At 39.8% G+C, this 18347-nt stretch overlaps 1 protein-coding gene across 3 annotated transcripts in view; it reads right to left on the bottom strand.

Annotated features, from left to right (window-relative positions):
• Positions 1 to 232: 232 nt before the first annotated feature.
• Positions 233 to 18347, bottom strand: part of LOC129194420 (heparan sulfate glucosamine 3-O-sulfotransferase 1-like) — a 45196-nt gene continuing 27081 nt past the window's right edge. For 2 of the 3 annotated variants that reach the window (XM_054799641.1, XM_054799638.1), the window contains one exon: positions 233 to 1518. In XM_054799641.1, coding sequence (XP_054655616.1) covers positions 440 to 1333 — 894 coding nt within the window. In that variant the 5' untranslated portion in view covers positions 1334 to 1518 and the 3' untranslated portion in view covers positions 233 to 439. Of the gene's footprint in view, positions 1519 to 7807; positions 7982 to 18347 lie in introns of all 3 variants that reach the window. The other variant, XM_054799639.1, reaches the window with a different exon arrangement.

Raw genomic sequence — 18347 nt, 5'->3', positions numbered from 1 at the left:
AGGCTACCTTCAGTGTCCACAACCATTAGTGATTCTTGTACTGCTAAAGCTGTGCTCCGGGGTGCCCATTTCCTTGCATTAATGTCTACTTTCCACAACAGCAAATCAAAGCCTTATTCGAATGCTAAAACATAAGGCTCAAGGGGGAGGTGACAGCTACAAAGAAATGGAGTGCGCCAGAAAGATGCCACATTGTCATCACCAGGAACATTTAAAAGAACAATTTATTATCAAGAACAAGAATATCAAACAAGACAGAGAAGGAAAAAAAGCAGTTTACCGCTTCATAAAACATATATTCAACTTGAAGATGTTTCCATTTACTCTGCCATATTGTGTAAACGCAGTTCGTAATCAGTCTTCGAAAAGGCTAGAACACTTTTTCTAGACCCTTTAAACGTCAGTTCTGTAAAGTGCTATGGGCGTCACTTTCACTCTCCTATTGCCAATTGAATGTACGCTTCACCAGCCTAAAGAAGGTTCTGTTATGCTCCTGAAGGTAAGAACGGAGTTGTTGGAGTACAGTACTGTTGACCACAGGGTGGGGACGTCCCTTCGACTCATGCAGACATCGCTCTCGACCGTCACTTCGAATACAGTAAAAGCCTTTGGTTTGGTTGAAGTAGAAGTTGGACGAAACTATCCTGGGAGGCAAGTTGAGGAAGCGCTCCACTTTTTGAAGCTCTGGCAGGGGGTCGTGAATGAGCAAATCCCCATCCACGATATGAATCTGTTCCAAGGGGAAGTGACGCAGCCAGTTCCGCATGTGGATGTCATACAGGCTCCTCTGGATGGCCTTGTAGCGGACATTTAGGGCTCCGTTGCGCACTAGAAGGTTCTCGATGGCTTGCACTGGCTTGTGGTTCTCCAGTCGGTTGAAGTACACCTGGGTGTAGTCAGAGATGACCCGCTCGGCCGGGTCACGCAAGATCAGCAGGAGCTTTATGGATGAGTTCATGGCGCATATGCGTTCTGGTGCGAGAGCTGATGTGAAATACCCTGGAGTTTTTTCCACGGTGATCTGGTAAGGGTATGAGTAGGGCATCAGCTCACGGTACCACTCTAAGCCTTTGGAGTAGTTCTCATCCCAGTCAAAGAAATGCACCTCAGTTGCAGCAGCGGCAACCTCGGGGTGGATGTCTAGCATTTCCAGGAGGGCTCTCGTGCCGCCTTTGCGCACCCCAATTATTATACTGTGTGGGCATCTTCTGCTAGTGCCCGGCGGAGGAGAAGAGACCACATGTTCACTGCTGGTGAGATCCATGCTGTTCAAACTAACGCCAGCATACGTGTGGAGAACCAAAAGAAAGGCAGACGCCAGGAAAGAGGCCATGGTGATTGACAGGATGCTGAAGAATAATGATGGAGCGGGAGCCAAAACCAGGAGCTTGTGATTTAGCTGTAAACTAGAGCTGTCTCTCTGGGCTCGGTGGTAACAAGAGCAGTGGAAAGTGCAGGTTTTATCTGCCACCGGATTTTAACAGGAGGAGAAGAAATCATAGGCAGGCCACAGCACATCTGGAGGGTTAAAAAAGACAAAAAGAGAGTGGCTTTTAGATTTGAGGGTGTGGGATGAATGTCTGTATTAGATGGAAATGGCACCTTCATTATTCCCCTGAAAACACAATCCAGTCGTAAATATAATTCATGTCTCCTATGAGTGTATCATCTCTCAACGGTGATATCTATTCATCTTTCTCTGAGCCTTTCATCATCCTTCATTCAATCGGCATTCTATTCCCACTGTATAAAGTCACTTCCTATTGATTCTGTAATTTCTCTGGCTGGAAATTGTCCAGCCATTCAGCTCATTAGGACACATGACTGGGATATATGCAAGTGTGGCTGAAGGCCAGAAGACCTGCTGAGTGCTTTGTCTTCCTTTACAAGTCCAGAATCCATACCTCAATCAATACACACCCCTCCTCCCAAAAAGAATACCTTCATATCAGTGCTCTGAGGTACATAAAGACAAATTTAGTGCAGGAAATCAAACGAGTTCCCACTTGTAGGTGACTTTGATTTCCTATAAATGCCAAGAAAGGTCAATAGAAGGGCAACAGAATCCAGCAAACAGAAGGAGAAGGATTCCAGGCATTAAATTAGATTAATTATAATGCATGAGAACCCATCAGAGCCATGGGAAAATAAAACAATGGAATGCATTTTAATATCTAATTTCTTGCTTCAGTCAGCACTACACAAACATTGTCTTCACTTTGTCTTGAAACACGGCAAAATGCAAACAAAAATCAAAGCATAACATTTACAGAAAGGTATGTATTCAAATAGTAAAGCGGAGAAAACAAGCTGAAAGAGCTGTTGCTGGCAGAGTGCTAGTCAAAACAAAAGGACCGAGCTGTGCAAACACAGCAGCAAAGATCACAGTAAGGTCATTTACACAAACAAAGATAGAGCCTGCCTGGGAACAGACTTCCAGAAACATCTGCACACCTTTTGGGTTCCATGTTGAATAGATTACAGCAAGGGTGTCCAAAGTGCAGGCCGGGGGCCATTTGTGGCTCGGAGTTGTTTTTTTTTTTATTGGCCTGTGGCACATTCTAAAAATAGAATTTAACAAGAAAACTTAAAAAAAAAACACAACAGCAAAAATCTGCAGTAATTTTACAAGGATGAAGTAAAAATATTAACAGAAAAAAGATGAAATTTTATGAGAATAGCGTTGTTATATTAAGATGAAAGTAATATCATTTTAGTAGCACAAAGTTAAACAAAAAAGACATTACTTTTTAAAAGTTGTAATATTATGAAAAACAAAACAACAAATAAAGTTGTCATTTTTTGGAAACTTAGGTTACACTGTTCTAAGAATTAAAGTCTAAATATTATGGGAATAAAGTTATAATCACAAAAAGCAAATTAAAAAAAAAGTTGAAATAGTTGGAAAATTAAAAAAAAAAAAACAACAACAACAACAACAGCAGAAATGGAAAAAAAGCAGCTGTAATTTTCAAGAATAAAGTGAAAACATTAAGAGAAAAAAGTCTTATTCTAAAGAGAAAAAAAAATTCAGGAAAAAATATGTTCTTTTTTTTAAAATGTCATAATATTATAAGAAGCAAAAAAAAATATACAAAGTTGTAACTTGAAGAAAAAAGTTCTAACATTTTGGGAACAAAGTCATAAGATCACGATATGAACATTTCAAAAGACAATTTAAAGTTACATTTTTGGAAAAAAACAACAGCCTAAATTTAGCATTTTCAAGCATAAAATGAAGTAAAATACACAGATAAGGCATTCAGATGCATTCAAAGATGCTGTCATGATAAATATTAGGCTCAAATAGTACAACTCATTCGAAGACGTGGTGATATGTCGTATTCTACACTGGTCACTAGGTGTCAGTAACGTTACTGTAAGACACACAAGCACCAGACTTGATCACCGGAACAACATGCTTTTATCGCAGGTTTGAATTATCTCACAACAGGCACATCCATCCATCCATTTTCTATACCGCTTCTCCTCATTAGGGTTGCGGGGGCATGCTGGAGCCTATCCCAGCTGACTTCGGGCGACAGGTGGGGTACACCGTGGACTGGTCCAACAATCATTCACACTCACATTCATATCTATGGACAATTTAGAGTCACTAATTAACATAGCATGTTTTTGGAATGTGGGAGGAAACCTGAGTACCCGGAGAAAACCCACACACGCACGGGGAGAACATGCAAACTCCACACAGAAATGCCCAGGGGAGAATTGAACCCAGGTCTTCCCAATCTCCAGACTGTGACCAACATGTTCACCACTAGACCACCGTGTGGCCCACAACAGGCACAATAATCCATAATAAAAATGTCGAATAAAAACATAGGCTATAACTCTGAACCCCTGGCGTCACTTCCCAAGGAGTTGAATTTAAATAATTAATTAGTTTCACTTAACACTTCCAATTAAAGTAACTTTTTAACGTAACTACTGAAGTAACTATTGAATAAACCGTAACACAGCATTCAAAAACTCACCCTAAGAGATAGGGTGAGGAGCTCGGTCATCCGGGAGGAGCTCAGAGTACATCCGCTGCTCCTTCACATCAAGAGCAGCCAGTTGAGGTGGCTCCCACCCGGACGCCTCCGTGGTGAGGTGTTCTGGGCATGCCCAGCCGGGAGAAGGCGTGACCTAGGACACGCTGGAGGGATTATGTCTCACAGCTGGCCTGGGAACACCTTGGTGTCCTCCCGGTGGAGCTGGAGGAGGTGGCCGGGGACCGGGAAGTCTGGGCTTCCCTACTGAGACTGCTGCCACCGCGAGCGGGACCCGGACCCGGATAAGCGGCGGAAAATGGATGGATGGATGGACGGCATTCAAAACCTGTTGTTTACATATTTTTTCCAGTTAATGCATAATTGATAAATGATTGTGTGCAGCGCTAATTCCTTCTTAACAGGATCAGGATGGCTGTTTTATTCATCATTCCTTTGTCTTCTGGCATGCAAACCAAAAATAGTCATTTTATCCCATGAAGGAAATGTAAATAAACTGCAGCAAATCTGCTCACATACTGTATTTGCATAATTTGTGCCAACATTTAAGCAATAATGTAGCGATATTACTTTAAAACACCAGTTTTAATCATTTTACAATACACCAGCTTGCAATTGGGAGAACTACATCTTTTGTATTAGAATGGTGAATCAAATTTTCCAACTTTAATTATCTTTAATATTTCTGAATCAGCCTGGACGCCCCTCACGTTGTGTTAGCATGGTACTCTCCTAAAGCGATGAATGGGGGTTTTTATTCCAAGACATGACCTTGTTATTAAAAAAAAACTGTGTTAGTGTCAAAGGCCTTGAAACAAACAAACTAAACACGCCTGATTGATTTTTAAAAATGTTATTAATTTAAGTGTCAGGATACTTTCATGGAGTGCAGTGATTACCAATCACAAGTCAGGTGTGGCTCGGGATGTTGTCTAATTTCACTTAATTGGTCTGAAAATGATTATTCTTTTACTACAAACAATGTATTTTTGGTTGTCTATTTCTACAAGCAATGCATAGAGGCAGAACAATTAAATGCTCTTCCACTTGATGGCACAATGTACATAATTAACCTGTGCATTCACCTGTTGCTATTCATGGAACAGAACAAGTCATGGCACGCCTGGTGGCCATAAGATTTTTCTCATGTAAAATATGAGCCTTGGCTCAACAAAGATTGGGAAACGCGGTTCTTAATAAGCATATACAGTATGATATATATAAGCATAGATGCTAAAATGCTTGGTCACTTTTTGCATTTATGCATACCAATTGAAGACATACAGTATTATACATATGAAAATATGTGAGCAGTATTGGGGAAATTACTTGAAAAAAGTGCAGCAATCCCTCACTACTTCACGATTCAAATTTTGCGGATTCACTCTATCACATCTTTTCCAAAACATATTATATTAATAATAAACCATGCTGTTTTGTGACTGAATGTGGCCTATTAGTAGAAAAAATAATCAAATTCTCCATGTCTTTTTTCCTTAAAAAAGGCTAAATGAACTAAAATACAAATATAAGGCATTCAGAAGACTCATTCAAAGACGTTGTGATGATATGTAGTATTCTACACCGGTCACTGGGTGTCAGTAATGTTACTGCAATGTTCGATGAGACACACAAGCACCAGACTTGATTGCCAGAACAACAGGCTTTTTTTGCAGGCACAATAATCCAAAAAAAGTAATTGAGTTAGTAATGGAATTACTTCCGTATAAATCTAATTAGTTATCAATGAAAGTATTAGCTTTAATATTAAAGTATTCTTGCGTTACTGTTTTGAAAAAACATCAAATATATAAAATAATTGGGATTTAACTTCCTATTGGCGTGTGCCATGGGGAGATGTTTCATGAGATTAGGCTCCGGGCTCTGCTTGTGACTTGCAATTCTCTGCCAAAATGCTAGGGGGCAATGTTTTCCTGAGAGTGAGAAACCGCAACTCTTGTTGACTAGCTATTTAGCTTCCTGCATTGCAGTAGTGAACAATGGCGACTGAAGCGACAGTTGATAGTTGATATAGATCACAATGAATAATAACATGCCACAGTTCACTGTTGGTAATGGTAACAATATTGTAATATTTGAAATAGTAATTAATTTGATTACCCATTACTGGAAAACAATACTGGTGTTAGCAACAAAAGTTATTTTTAATGTCATTATTCCCAATAAATAATCTGTTCCAGAAGTTTCAACTCTAACCGAAACATACTGTGAATGGAACTGTCATGGACTATGTCGTCGTCGACTTTCCAAAGAGAAGCGGGAAGGTAGTTTTTTTATTGTCATTTCTACAGTGGTACCTTGGCATACAAGTGACCCAACTAACAAGAAGCGAGCCATCTCTGGGCTGATTTTTTGCTTGGAACTGCAAGCTAAAATTTCGGTATGAGCTGCTAATTAACAGCAGGCGTAGCCCAGGACAGCTATGTAGGGGATTCTGTCAATTCACCGCTAGCAGTGCTGGCATTAGCAGTGCGCTAGCTAGTCATCGACACATTAGTAACACATACGTACATTATAGCGATCTAATTAATCTTATTTATTATGTATTGTGTAAAACTATGACAGGAACAACATCAAATTAAAAGCACAAAATTAATCCAGACTCGCCCTCCACCAGTACGAGCCTGTACTTGTTTTTCAGAGTGGTTGTGTACCACAAATATGCACATTAGCACCCAATAAGGTCATCAAATTTGACCTTTATGCATTCTCACATAGTATCAACATTTGGGAGCAAATATGAGGAACGAAAAAGGGTAAAAATACAGTATAGTAGTCAATCTGTGCAGTTTGGGAGAACATAGAAGGTGCCTTCAAGGAAATCGCCGCTCCCATTAAACGTTCAAAAACTGGGATTTCACACTGTATATTATTTTTGAATCAAATAATGGCCCATATTTCCAGAATGTATTTACACATGTATTTACATAACATTTGATGTACTTATCGTAGCTGCGTATCAAATTGTTTACCACAAAGACATTATGTCCTTATTTTTTATACATTAAAAACTTAATTATGAGTTAACTATGGACAAAATGTGATTAATCACAATTAAATATTTTAATCGATTGACAGCCCTAATTGTTATATATATTATAATTATATTACATATGAGATATTACATATTATACAATAAAACACAAAATACGTTTTTATAGTTTTACAATTACAGTTTCACATGCAGAAAGCAATTCAAAATTTTGCCTTCACATTTTTAAGACTTGTGGCATAATTGTGTTAGTTAGCAAAGAACTACAGAGGCAACCGCTGATGACATCATAGACAGGCGAAAGAGTTCACTTCCTGTCCCCGTTTCCATGTGTTAGCAAGCTGCTAACAAGGTATGTTTTGTGACAAAAAATACAGTTGGACTCAAGTAGTGTGTTAATAACACGACACGACAAGCACCATACTGTATGCTAACCGTAAAATGTGGGCAAAGTTTTGCCATAAATTTAGGCGCAAACTTCAAAATATGCTAAGCGGGGTGTATGGTAGCCGAGCTTCTACTGTACGTAGATATACAGGTATAAAATGTACTTATTTCCTACCGAAGAGCCCCACCGTGACGTGATTAGAATCAAATCACCAAAAAAACATTGCCGTTTCCTCCATGTACACTATACACTACAAGAGTGGTCATTCTCTTATTGAATGGAATATTTCAACCCCACAAAGGCTGGGACACATGCATCCACTTCACACTACAATCTATGGTTTCAGTGAGGGACTGGGTCCCTGAGCTGCATGGACACAGGAGGGCCTCCTACCCAACAGAACCTGCGGTTGTGCAGGAAGGCTCTTATGTACTGTGACAGTTGCGCCTGCCTGTCAGCCATTCCCTGGTAGAGAGCTGCCAAGTCCAATATTAACAGCTTGGCATCCTGACGAGCTTCCTGTCTCATCCAATCCCCCTCCTCACTTCTCTCGCGGAACACCAGCACCTGGAAGAAGCCATGGTTTCACATTTCACTGTTCCTTATTGCTTTATTCAGCACTTGATGCACAAAGTATCTCCCCAGCTTTTTACTTGGCACATGACAGCCATGCTATCTGGCAGATCACTTAACGAAGTCTGTTTCTACTCAACACATGTGGGACAGCTGGGGGACCAAGCCACTTAGATACTCCAGAGTGCGATAGTGCTTATGTGTGTGGCGACAATGTGCAAAGAAGTGCAGCACGGTAGGAAATATAGCGCAGGCCGACTGATTGCTGTGGTCACTTTTCCATTACTGCTTGTGTGCCTGTCCTTCAGGCACACAGGAGGTGCATCAACTTGATCCCCTGATGTGTGATCAGCAGCAGGCAGAACAAACCGGCAAGGTGAAATTTAGCTATGGAAAAAATCAGATGGCTCTGGAAAATAGATGTTTCCATGGTTATACGACTTATGCTGTAAATGTGGAGCATCATATTTATCGGTCTAGTCAGTTAACAAACTGCTAGATATTATTATTATTATTACACCTATAGATTCAGTCTAATAGCGCAGTGTGTTTTTTTGTCTAATAGCTTCTCACAGAAAGCCCTCTTGACACACACACACTCACATAGCACAACTAAAGTTGCACAACACTCGCCAATAACCCCTAGTTCTCACTCACACAAGCTTAACCCTCACTTCTACACAAGCTTAATTTTCACTTTCTAGAGGGGCGCGGCAACTGCTATACAGACTCTATGTACTTTCATTCTGGGCTCTTCCTAAAATGGTGCTTTTACTGACATGATGACTTTGCTCTGTTTTCGCGAACATTGACTCAAGCGGTGAAAACAAATTTCTGTATCTGCACCGTTCATTATCAAGAGAGTGGCCAAAATATAATAGCTTCTTTTGTGACCACTGCTCTAAAACGTTTTTCTATTGATTTGCGTAATCATGTAAAACTGTTGACCATGGAAAATATAAATATTTTAACCAGAATGACTTACTTACTGTAATATTAATTAACCAATTAACCATGTTCAATATTTCAAGTTAATTCAGATTAAAAAAGGTTTGTGTTTTTTTGTGTGTGTGTGTAGGAGTAGGGGGTACATGACTTCAAGTGAAACATCTCAAGGGGTACGCAACTGTGAAAAGTTTGGGAACCACTGGTGGAGAAGTTATACAGCAATCGCTCATTTTTTTTCACAAAGTAGGATTCCTTTTTTATAAATTGAATGTTTTTGTAGTTAGAGCTGCGATTGGCTGGCAACCTCTCGCCCGAGGTCAGCTGGGATTGTCTCCAGCACACCCTGTGACCCTAGTGACGATAGGCGGCATAGAAAATAGATGGATAGATGTAGTTAGAGCAGAGAAAACCTGTTTACGACCATCTAAACTCTTTTTTAATGCCCTCTAGAAATGAAAGACATGAAATAACACCCCTATAGTCACCTTTACACTCGTATTACCCAATACAGTAGACAGAATAAGGTTGCCATTGTCTCATCAATGTAACATTACTGACACCTAGTGACCAGTGTAGAATACTACATATCATCACAATGTCTTTAAATACTGTATGTCTTCTGGAGGCCTGGACGCTAAGTCACGAATGTGCAGGGCTCCACTGTATGTCGGACCCTTTTCAAGCCTTTTGTCATACCAGGTCACCAAATAGCAATGCTTTCCCCTCTGCAAGGCGCATGAGACACAGCAGGGTGTGAACTGAGTTTATTTATAGCATTTCATGTCACTGTGAGGTGGCCAGCGCTACAGCTTTTATCGCGGTGTGTGTGGCGCATGTGCGGAACTACCCAACCAACCTTAACTTAACCAAAAACAGCAAATGATACCACTTCTGAGCTCAATCGTTATCCCGGCTCCCAGTGACAGGCTTGATTTACTATAGTACTGTTGTTTCTAGAGCCAAAAGGGCCAAAATAGAGCTGTAATCTTCTTCTGTGAACATCCCAGACTTCACAAGCCTCCTGGGACTGTTGAGATGCAGTTTTCAGTTTTTATGCCCCACACATTGAGAATGAACCACCAGAAAACTGCAGCTCTGCTGCAATTTCCAGCTTTTAAATGCACTTTTTCTGTTCACCACTGCCTTTCATTAAATCACCTGTATCACTCTGCACTGTAACTTTAACTGCTCCGTTTTATGTGTGTTATTGTCTTTTTTGATGGCTTTTACTTTCTATAGAACTCCATTTTATTTCTGCTGTATTATTATACTTCTTTTGTATATTGCCTTTTGTTGTTTTTATAATTTTTTATAGTTTGACACATTGTGGTTGTAGTTTGTGTGTCAATGGTGAATTAACTGCACTGCATCATAACTATTTCTAATATTTCCGACCCTCCCATGTACAGTAGCAAAATAAGGTTACCAGCATGTTAGAAGGACTTCTTAGGATGATACCATGCAGTTCTTCATATTAAAATCAGAATACTAAGCATTTTGTTAAGTTATTGTGACTGTTTGCCACTCTTTGTAACTTTTGAACGTGTTGCGAGCATTACATCCCACCCCCTCCCTGTTCCGAGCATGTAAGCTTAGCTAGCTATCAATGAATGTACAGTAATCCCTTTTCTAATTTATAAATGAAATATTTTTATAGTTAGAGCCTCGAAAACCTGTTTACTACGTTCTCAATACGTTTTTAGCATTATTAGAGCCCTCTAGACACGAACTAACACCCCTATAGCCACCTTTACACTCGTATTACCCAATATAGTAGACATAATAACAGAAAATAAGACATCATATAGATCAGGGGTCACCAACGTGGTGCCCGTGGGCACCAGGTAGCCCCCCACGACCACATGAGGTGCCCGCAAGCCTGCTTTTCATTCAGATTTTCAGTTAATAATGAAAGAACAGTAGAAAGAAATGCATTCTTCTGCGAAAAAAGACGAGAGGCACGTTACTTGTTGCACCCAGCTCGCCTTAACCGTCAACAGACATTCTCCATGAACACCACCAGCTCTGTTTGCCACATCTTGTCTTATTGTGTAAACAAAATAAGGTTGTCATAAAGAATCTGACATTAATAACGCAATTGGAGTTGCACAGGTGAATATCCTCCTTAATCACAAGCAGGGGCATTACAGTTGTATGTGCGCAGAGGCTGAAATCCCATTCGAAAAGTTAGCCATGCTACATCCATTTCTGAATTACTGGGCAAAACTGGCCAATGATGTATTGCTATTCACTAACCCAAAAAGCACGGCCTCTATGCTGGTAAAATAAGTGTAAAAGGTAAAAAACTGAATTCTAAAAAAATGAAACGGAAAAAAATTGAAAAAATAAAACGGAATTTGGGAAAACAAAAAACTAATTTCATAGGGTCCATAATTTCCGTGTAATATGAAGTCCATCCATCCATTCATCAACTGCATTCTGACGTCCAAATCCAATGTTAGAGGAAATGCATCTCTCAAAATCACAATATTCTTTGAACGTCATTGAATCGAATTGCTTGTGTTCTTTTGTTTTATTTTTTCATGGTTAATGAAATTCCAAATACCAGGTCCACAAATTTAACTAATTCCGCTCTACTGCTTGGGTTGATAAGTGTAATTCAGCAGAGCTCTACTTCCTCACTTTTATTACGGCTTAAAAAAGTTGTCACCAGAGCAAAAGGGCTGACTAAAAAGGGCAATCTTCAGATGTGCACTATTCATTATATCTCAGTAGACTAAGAAGAAGGCTCTGCAGGTTTACAGCGCCACGGGGGAGTGGGTCCCTTCTAATTAACCCAAACAGCCGCCTCCATACATCTTCAGAACAAACCCTCATTGATATTCCACTAGACCTCCTGCCATGAAGTGTGGCAAACAGCAGGTATTGCCAAGCGCAGCCTTGTTTCTTTAATGGGCACCCATTAGGAGTGTTAGTGCAAAATAATTATTACAACAATGAGGCTTGATTAGAAAGTGGTGAATTTTGTTATATTTACACGAGGGGTAGTTAAAATGATTGATTATTGTTACATTTTGTGTGTAGATTATTTGAAATATGTACACACAAAGTCTCCATTATATTTGATATTTTTTGGACACATTTCAAAAACAAATCTTTTAAGAGCGCTGGAAAAAATGCACCTAAATAATATTGTATGTTTAGTGAGCCCTCGATGAAAGGCGCCATATATACCCACCCACTCGTATCAGCAAAGCAGAACTGCATCCCCACATACTCCATGCCTTTTCATTTAGACATACAAAATGTACATGCAGACACTCCTGGTTCATTATCCATTTCTGCACAACTTTGGCTGTGTGTAGATATGTCACATAATCAAGTCTGCCCTTTTTTTTATTATCATATTCCTTATGTACAAAATGTCAAATACACATGCATCCTATTTAAATGCAAAAAACCCCAGCTAACTCAATCATGTGTTGAAAGCACAAATGGGCATTTTCCATTAGAATGTTCGACCTTTTCCAGCAACACTTGGAGCTCTTTCCACAATTACAGCTCTGCCACAATGCCTGCCATACAGTGAAGGATTAATAAGTGCGTGTTACCCATCTATTTACTGGTATTAAAGGCACTTTGTGGTCCATTTACGTTGGAACAAAGTGCCACTTTCAGTCACCAGGCTAGTGAGGAAAATACGACTAAGCACTTTTTTTCTGTGGTCCAATTCACTTTATTAAACAGAACGAGTCGGACCGTGTTTAGCACAATGCATCAAGAGGGTGTGTGTGATATGCAGTAAAAATGGAAGATCGGTGGATGTCAAAATGATTGAATTAAATATTATTAGTCGCAATATGTGCATGCTTAAGCAATTTGCGTGTATTTTTCGCCGACATTAAGCATTTTCAAGCATAAATGAACTAAAATACAAATCTAAGACATTCAGAAGACACATTCAAAGACATTGTGATGGTGTGAAGGCGAGACACTAGGTGTCAGTAATGTTACTGTAATGTTCGGTGAAACACATAACTACCAGACTTGATCGCAGGTTTGAATTAGGACAGGCACAATAATCCCTAAAACGAGCAACTGTTGCCGCTGTAACCCCCTAAACCTCCGCGCCACACTCAGCTCCCCTAGAACCGGAACACATTTACAGCATCACACATAAGCATAAGTCTTATTTATGTCTTAAATGGCTTATTTTCTATTTTTATATCTACAATATTGGGTAATATGAGTGCAAAGGTGACTATACGGGTGTTATTTCATGTCTAGGGGGCACAAATGTTAAAAAACTTACTCAGAAGGCCGTAAACAGGTTTTCTATGCTTTAACTACGAAAATATTCAATTTATATATAAGGAGTCCTACTTTGCGAAAATTCACTTATCACGGTCGGGTCTGGAACCAATTAACCGTGACAAAGAACAGATTACTGTACTCCATTGACATTTACTAAGCATATACATGCTTTGCACAAGTCAAATTTAAGACTTTTTAGGACTTCTTTACCATCATAAATACATTTAAGACGCATTTCACACCCATAATGGCAAAGAGGTACAAAAGAGAACGTTTTCTCCACTACTAACGCACCACACACTCGCTGGTTATGCTCAATCAATCCCGACATGGCTACGGTATCCCACAGGTACTTTCATTCCATTTTGTAGTCATGCTAGAGTGTCCTCAAAAACGTAAACATTGAAATGGTTATGCATTTGTTTTACATGAAAGTAAGTTCGAAATCGTATTTAAGACATTTTATGGGATTTTAAGAGCATTTTAGACATTTTGAGGCCTTAAATTCAATGATTGGACTTTTTAAGACCCCACAATAACGGTGTCCTAATCGGATGTTTATATCAGATATCGGGGCGATTAAAATTTCCGATACACTCCAATACATGCAGTCATTTCATTATCCAACAGCGGCCAGATAAAGCACACGTGATCACAACAACAGCATGTTGTAACATGCTAACAAAGAGCACGGAGTAAGTTTAAACGATTCATTGAGCACCTGGAGCCTCGCCACATTATGTCTTGCCACCACTACATTGTTGCTAAAACTATACCCCGCATGCATAAAGAAGACTCACTTTTTCCCATACTTACTGTTGCTGACTATTTTTCTCAGTCACTGACAAAAATAAGTGATCAAAATAAGTCACAAAGGTATGTATGATTTGTGTCGATCTTCTTTTCCTTTCGGCTTTTCCCTTCAGGGGTCGCCACAGCGAATCAATTGCCTCCATCTAACCCTGTCTTCTGCATCCTCTTCTCTCACACCAACTACCTTCATGTCCTCTTTCACTACATCCATAAACCTCCTCTTTGGTCTTCCTCTAGGCCTCCTGCCTGGCAGTTCCAAACTCAGCATCCTTCTACCTACAGAATATATTCCCTATCTCTCCTCTGGACATGTCCAAACCATCTCAGTCTGGCCTCTCTGACTTTATCTCCAAAACCTCTAACATGTGCTGTCCCTCTGATGTACTCATTCCTGATCCTATCCATCCTGGTCTCTCCCAGAGAGAACCTCAGCATCTTCATCTCTGCTACCTCCAGCTCTGTCTGACAATCCATGATTTGTGTCGATATCAGATGGACATCAGTATTGTCCAATACTTAGGGGTGCAATATCGGTATCGTATCTGAAGTGAAAAAGTTGTATTGAGACACATATGCCCACAAATTCTAAATATGATAATCATCTCAGTTTTCAGTAAATCAAACTAAAAAACGCCCCCTTCAGGAGAAATGGAATGAACATACCGATTTATAAAATAACCAAGTAATTTCAATGAAATGAATTAAAGACATTAATAACGCAATTGGAGTTGCACAGGTGAATATCTTCCTTAATCACAAGCAGGGGCATTACAGTTGTATGTAAAGACAGGGTTTTCCAGATGAACAGACCCACTGAATTTGTTTCATTGTTTGAACTGACAGGTAGTCAACTGGAAAGCCGGTTTCACTTTTGAGAATTGTGTGAAACTGCAAAAAAAAAACAACAACAAAATAATTGAGTGCCAATGAATAACAAGGTGTAAGGAAACACAAAGTACGGCAGCTTCAGGTAATCTGCTCGCTAAAAGTTAGCTGACTGTCACAGACAACACTGACTTAGGACAGACAAAATGCAATTAAAATCGCCTCACCGAGCCAACTACAATTCGGAATACATGTTTTAATAAACATTGTCTGAAAAAGTATTCATTGACAAAGGTAATAATGCTCAAGTTTGTTTGACATTGTCAGAAAGGTACTACTTTAACCATTTGCTTATTAATGGGGTTCCAATTTGCAGTACTTTACTTTTGTGGCATTGGTATTTTGATGACCTTATTTAGCAGCATAAATCAATCAATCATCAATCATCCTTTAGGCTCTGTTCACACTCCAGGTCAATTCCGATTTTTTTGCTCATATGTGAGCAAAGTATGCTCATGTGAGCATAGTGAGCAAGCATGTGAGCACAGTACAAGTCGGATTTTTTCAAATGCGACTCAGGCCTCGTTCGTATTTCGATATAAATCCAGCATGTATCGGATTCACTGCAGTCTGAATGATCAGGTCATACATCCGACCTATCAGCACACACTGCAGCAATCCTTACTTCCGTAAACACACGCAAATGCGTGTGATGTCGTGCTTTGGCGCATGCACGTCACTTCCCAGAAGCTTTGCGTTCACATTAACAAGTCACATTTTATTGGTAATGTGAACGACCACACAAAATAATCAGATTTGAACAAAAAAATCCGAATTGGGCATCATACCCAGCAGTGTGAACCAACTACAGTCCCAATTATAAACATATTGTTAAATTCATAACTTTTCTGTCAATGTACTGCTATGAAAAATAACTATTTAATGGTTGAATATGTGATATGGCTGCTTTTACTGGATCTTATTAGATGGCGCAGACGTACTTAGAGGTGCTCATGTCCACAAACTACGTTAATCTTGTTATTTTCGCTGTGAAAAATAACATTGAAAGGCATATTTGCTGTGTTAGCTGTGTGCTCAAATGTTGACATATTTACCCTTTTTTACACTTTTCGTCACTTTGGAGAAGGAGGAAGTGACATGTCCTCAAGAACCCGCCCACCTGCAACTACACATGGAATACATTGTTTCTTTTAATTGTTGCACTTTGCGTTGATTTTCTGTTGTTGTTATATATTTTTTGCCGGCTTGTTGTGCAGCGGGCTTTTGTTCAAACAATTGTTTTGGGCAGTTGTTTTGATACTGCGCCTCAGACAAAGGGCAGTTTGAGACTGAGTGTGCGTTACCGGAGGGTGCTTCAACCATCAGCTGTTCCGACTATCTTTCATCGACCCAGAACAGACTGACGCAAAAGCAAGTAACCAAAAAGCCCAAAATCCAGAAGACGTTCAACCATGGAAAAACGTGTCAAGGTGGCAGTACATCCACATTTTGCCGACTAGATAAATTCTACCAACCTTAGAATAATATGGGTTTTCATTCCAAATTTCAAGGCTAGCTAAAGAGTGACCGCTGCAGTGCTCGCTCATCTTGTAGCTCGCAGTCCATCTGTCAGCGTCAGTCACTGCCAGTCAAACAACATACCTGTTGTGGTTGATTTTTGTGTGTGTGTAATATCATAATCGTCACAACACAATATTAGTGAACGTTATTATGTTATCATTGTGGATATTTCATTTTCTTTGCTTTGCTGTGCATGCAAGGCTGTGTTTTGTTGAGTCTTGTTGCCGCAAAACGTCCTCAATGCGAGGTCACAGCCAAGATGGCGACGGTTCAGAAAACCCACTTACTCACTTACTCACTTTGATAATCACAACTTCATTTTGTTCGTATTTTCGTTGTCTACTGGCAAATGCCAACAGTATGACAAAAACATTTTATTAAGTCAATACTTTAATTTTGTTTTGTTTTTTGCTGACATGAGCACCTTCATGACGAGGGTATTTTGAGTTTTTGTTTTTGATCTTCTCCAGATGTTTGATTTTTGGTAATTGAGTAACCACTCTTGGATGTATGCAATTTCAACCTTGAGTGAAAAACAACTAAGCCACTATGACAAAAGTTGTCTAATGTTGAGTCGTTCCTGAGAGCAGAAGCATTTTAAGTTGTCACTGAGAAAAGACAAACACATTTTTTTTTTTAAATTAAATTACACTGCCACTCTAAAGCTGAGTATTCTTTTTTGGGAATGTATATGACAATATAGCCTATATCACATTGTTGAAATGCAGATGTTACGTTGTTTATTTGCAGAGTGAGACACATACACAGGCCCCAGGCACTAATTATAGTGTTCTATCTGTGATCTTCTATATGCTGAATTGAACCTTCGCAGTACGGCAGCCTTTTCAGCACTATTTTTCCCCTGCAAAGTGGTTTCACTTGGAATGCTGTCGCTTCCAATTACCAGTCCCTCTGCACAATGTGAGCTGTGCACAAAGAGAAGTTACTGGAGACTATCATGATAAAAGCCTGTGGCTCTTAAACATATCACGCTATACCATGTAAAATGCACATCAGTATGATCAGGAAAATCACATCAAATCACACACACCATCCTGGACGGTAGTTATTCATGGTTTGGCACAAACAACAAGGGTCAACACGACAAGTCCTCTTGCAACCGAGCCAGAACCCATCGTTTTTAGATAGGCCCATCATCACTTTTGTCTGTCACCACCTCCAGAACATACTAGCCCAGGGGGTTCCTTCAGTTTATGCCTATTTCAACGCTCTGAGGTTCTTCAAGCATCAGCTGACATTGTGTGGATTCCCCGGAGGCATTTATGCTGATAAAAGAGGCTAACTTGCTCATCAACCCTGAAAGCGAGCAATTCCTGGGACTCAGGCTCACTCAAGGATGCGTTCCAATGTCGGTCAGAAACAACAACACTCGGAGAAGCTATTCAATCAGCGAGTGGCCTGGTGATCCTCATTCAGCTTGCCACTTCTGATAAAGCACCTTTGATTTCCACGACATTGCGTGCTGCTGTCCGAAACAGCCTCCTCTTCCCGGCACGTTTATTCAAATAATTCAGTTTTGTCACTTTAAAGCTGGAGGTAGAGTCCGGGTGAGGCTAGGTCGCATCAAATATTCTACAAAAAATATAAAACATAAATATATAATATATTGTAGCATCGCTGCGAGTGCTTCTGGCTTCCCAGCATACCTTGCGGCACTTCTTTTTAAAAAAGCTGCTAGTTACGTGTTTCGAATTAACATATTTGTGTTTATTATTCCCCATAGCAGTAGAAGTTACCCTATGGGTGTTTAGCTACCTGTTCTATGTTGGCTGTCATTTTTGTGTTTGCACCGTGATTGTTGTAAGTGTTCTGTCTAGTGCCCCCCCGTTCAACTCACTGTGTGACAAGCTCACTGTGACTTCAGTGTTGGCTACTGCTTGCCCAAATAAAAGAGTCT

Source organism: Dunckerocampus dactyliophorus, chromosome 14, assembly GCF_027744805.1.
Source record: "Dunckerocampus dactyliophorus isolate RoL2022-P2 chromosome 14, RoL_Ddac_1.1, whole genome shotgun sequence".
Lineage (NCBI taxonomy): Eukaryota > Metazoa > Chordata > Actinopteri > Syngnathiformes > Syngnathidae > Dunckerocampus > Dunckerocampus dactyliophorus.
The sequence above is the reverse complement of the archived record's forward strand: the minus strand, read 5'-3'. Positions and strand labels throughout refer to the sequence as shown.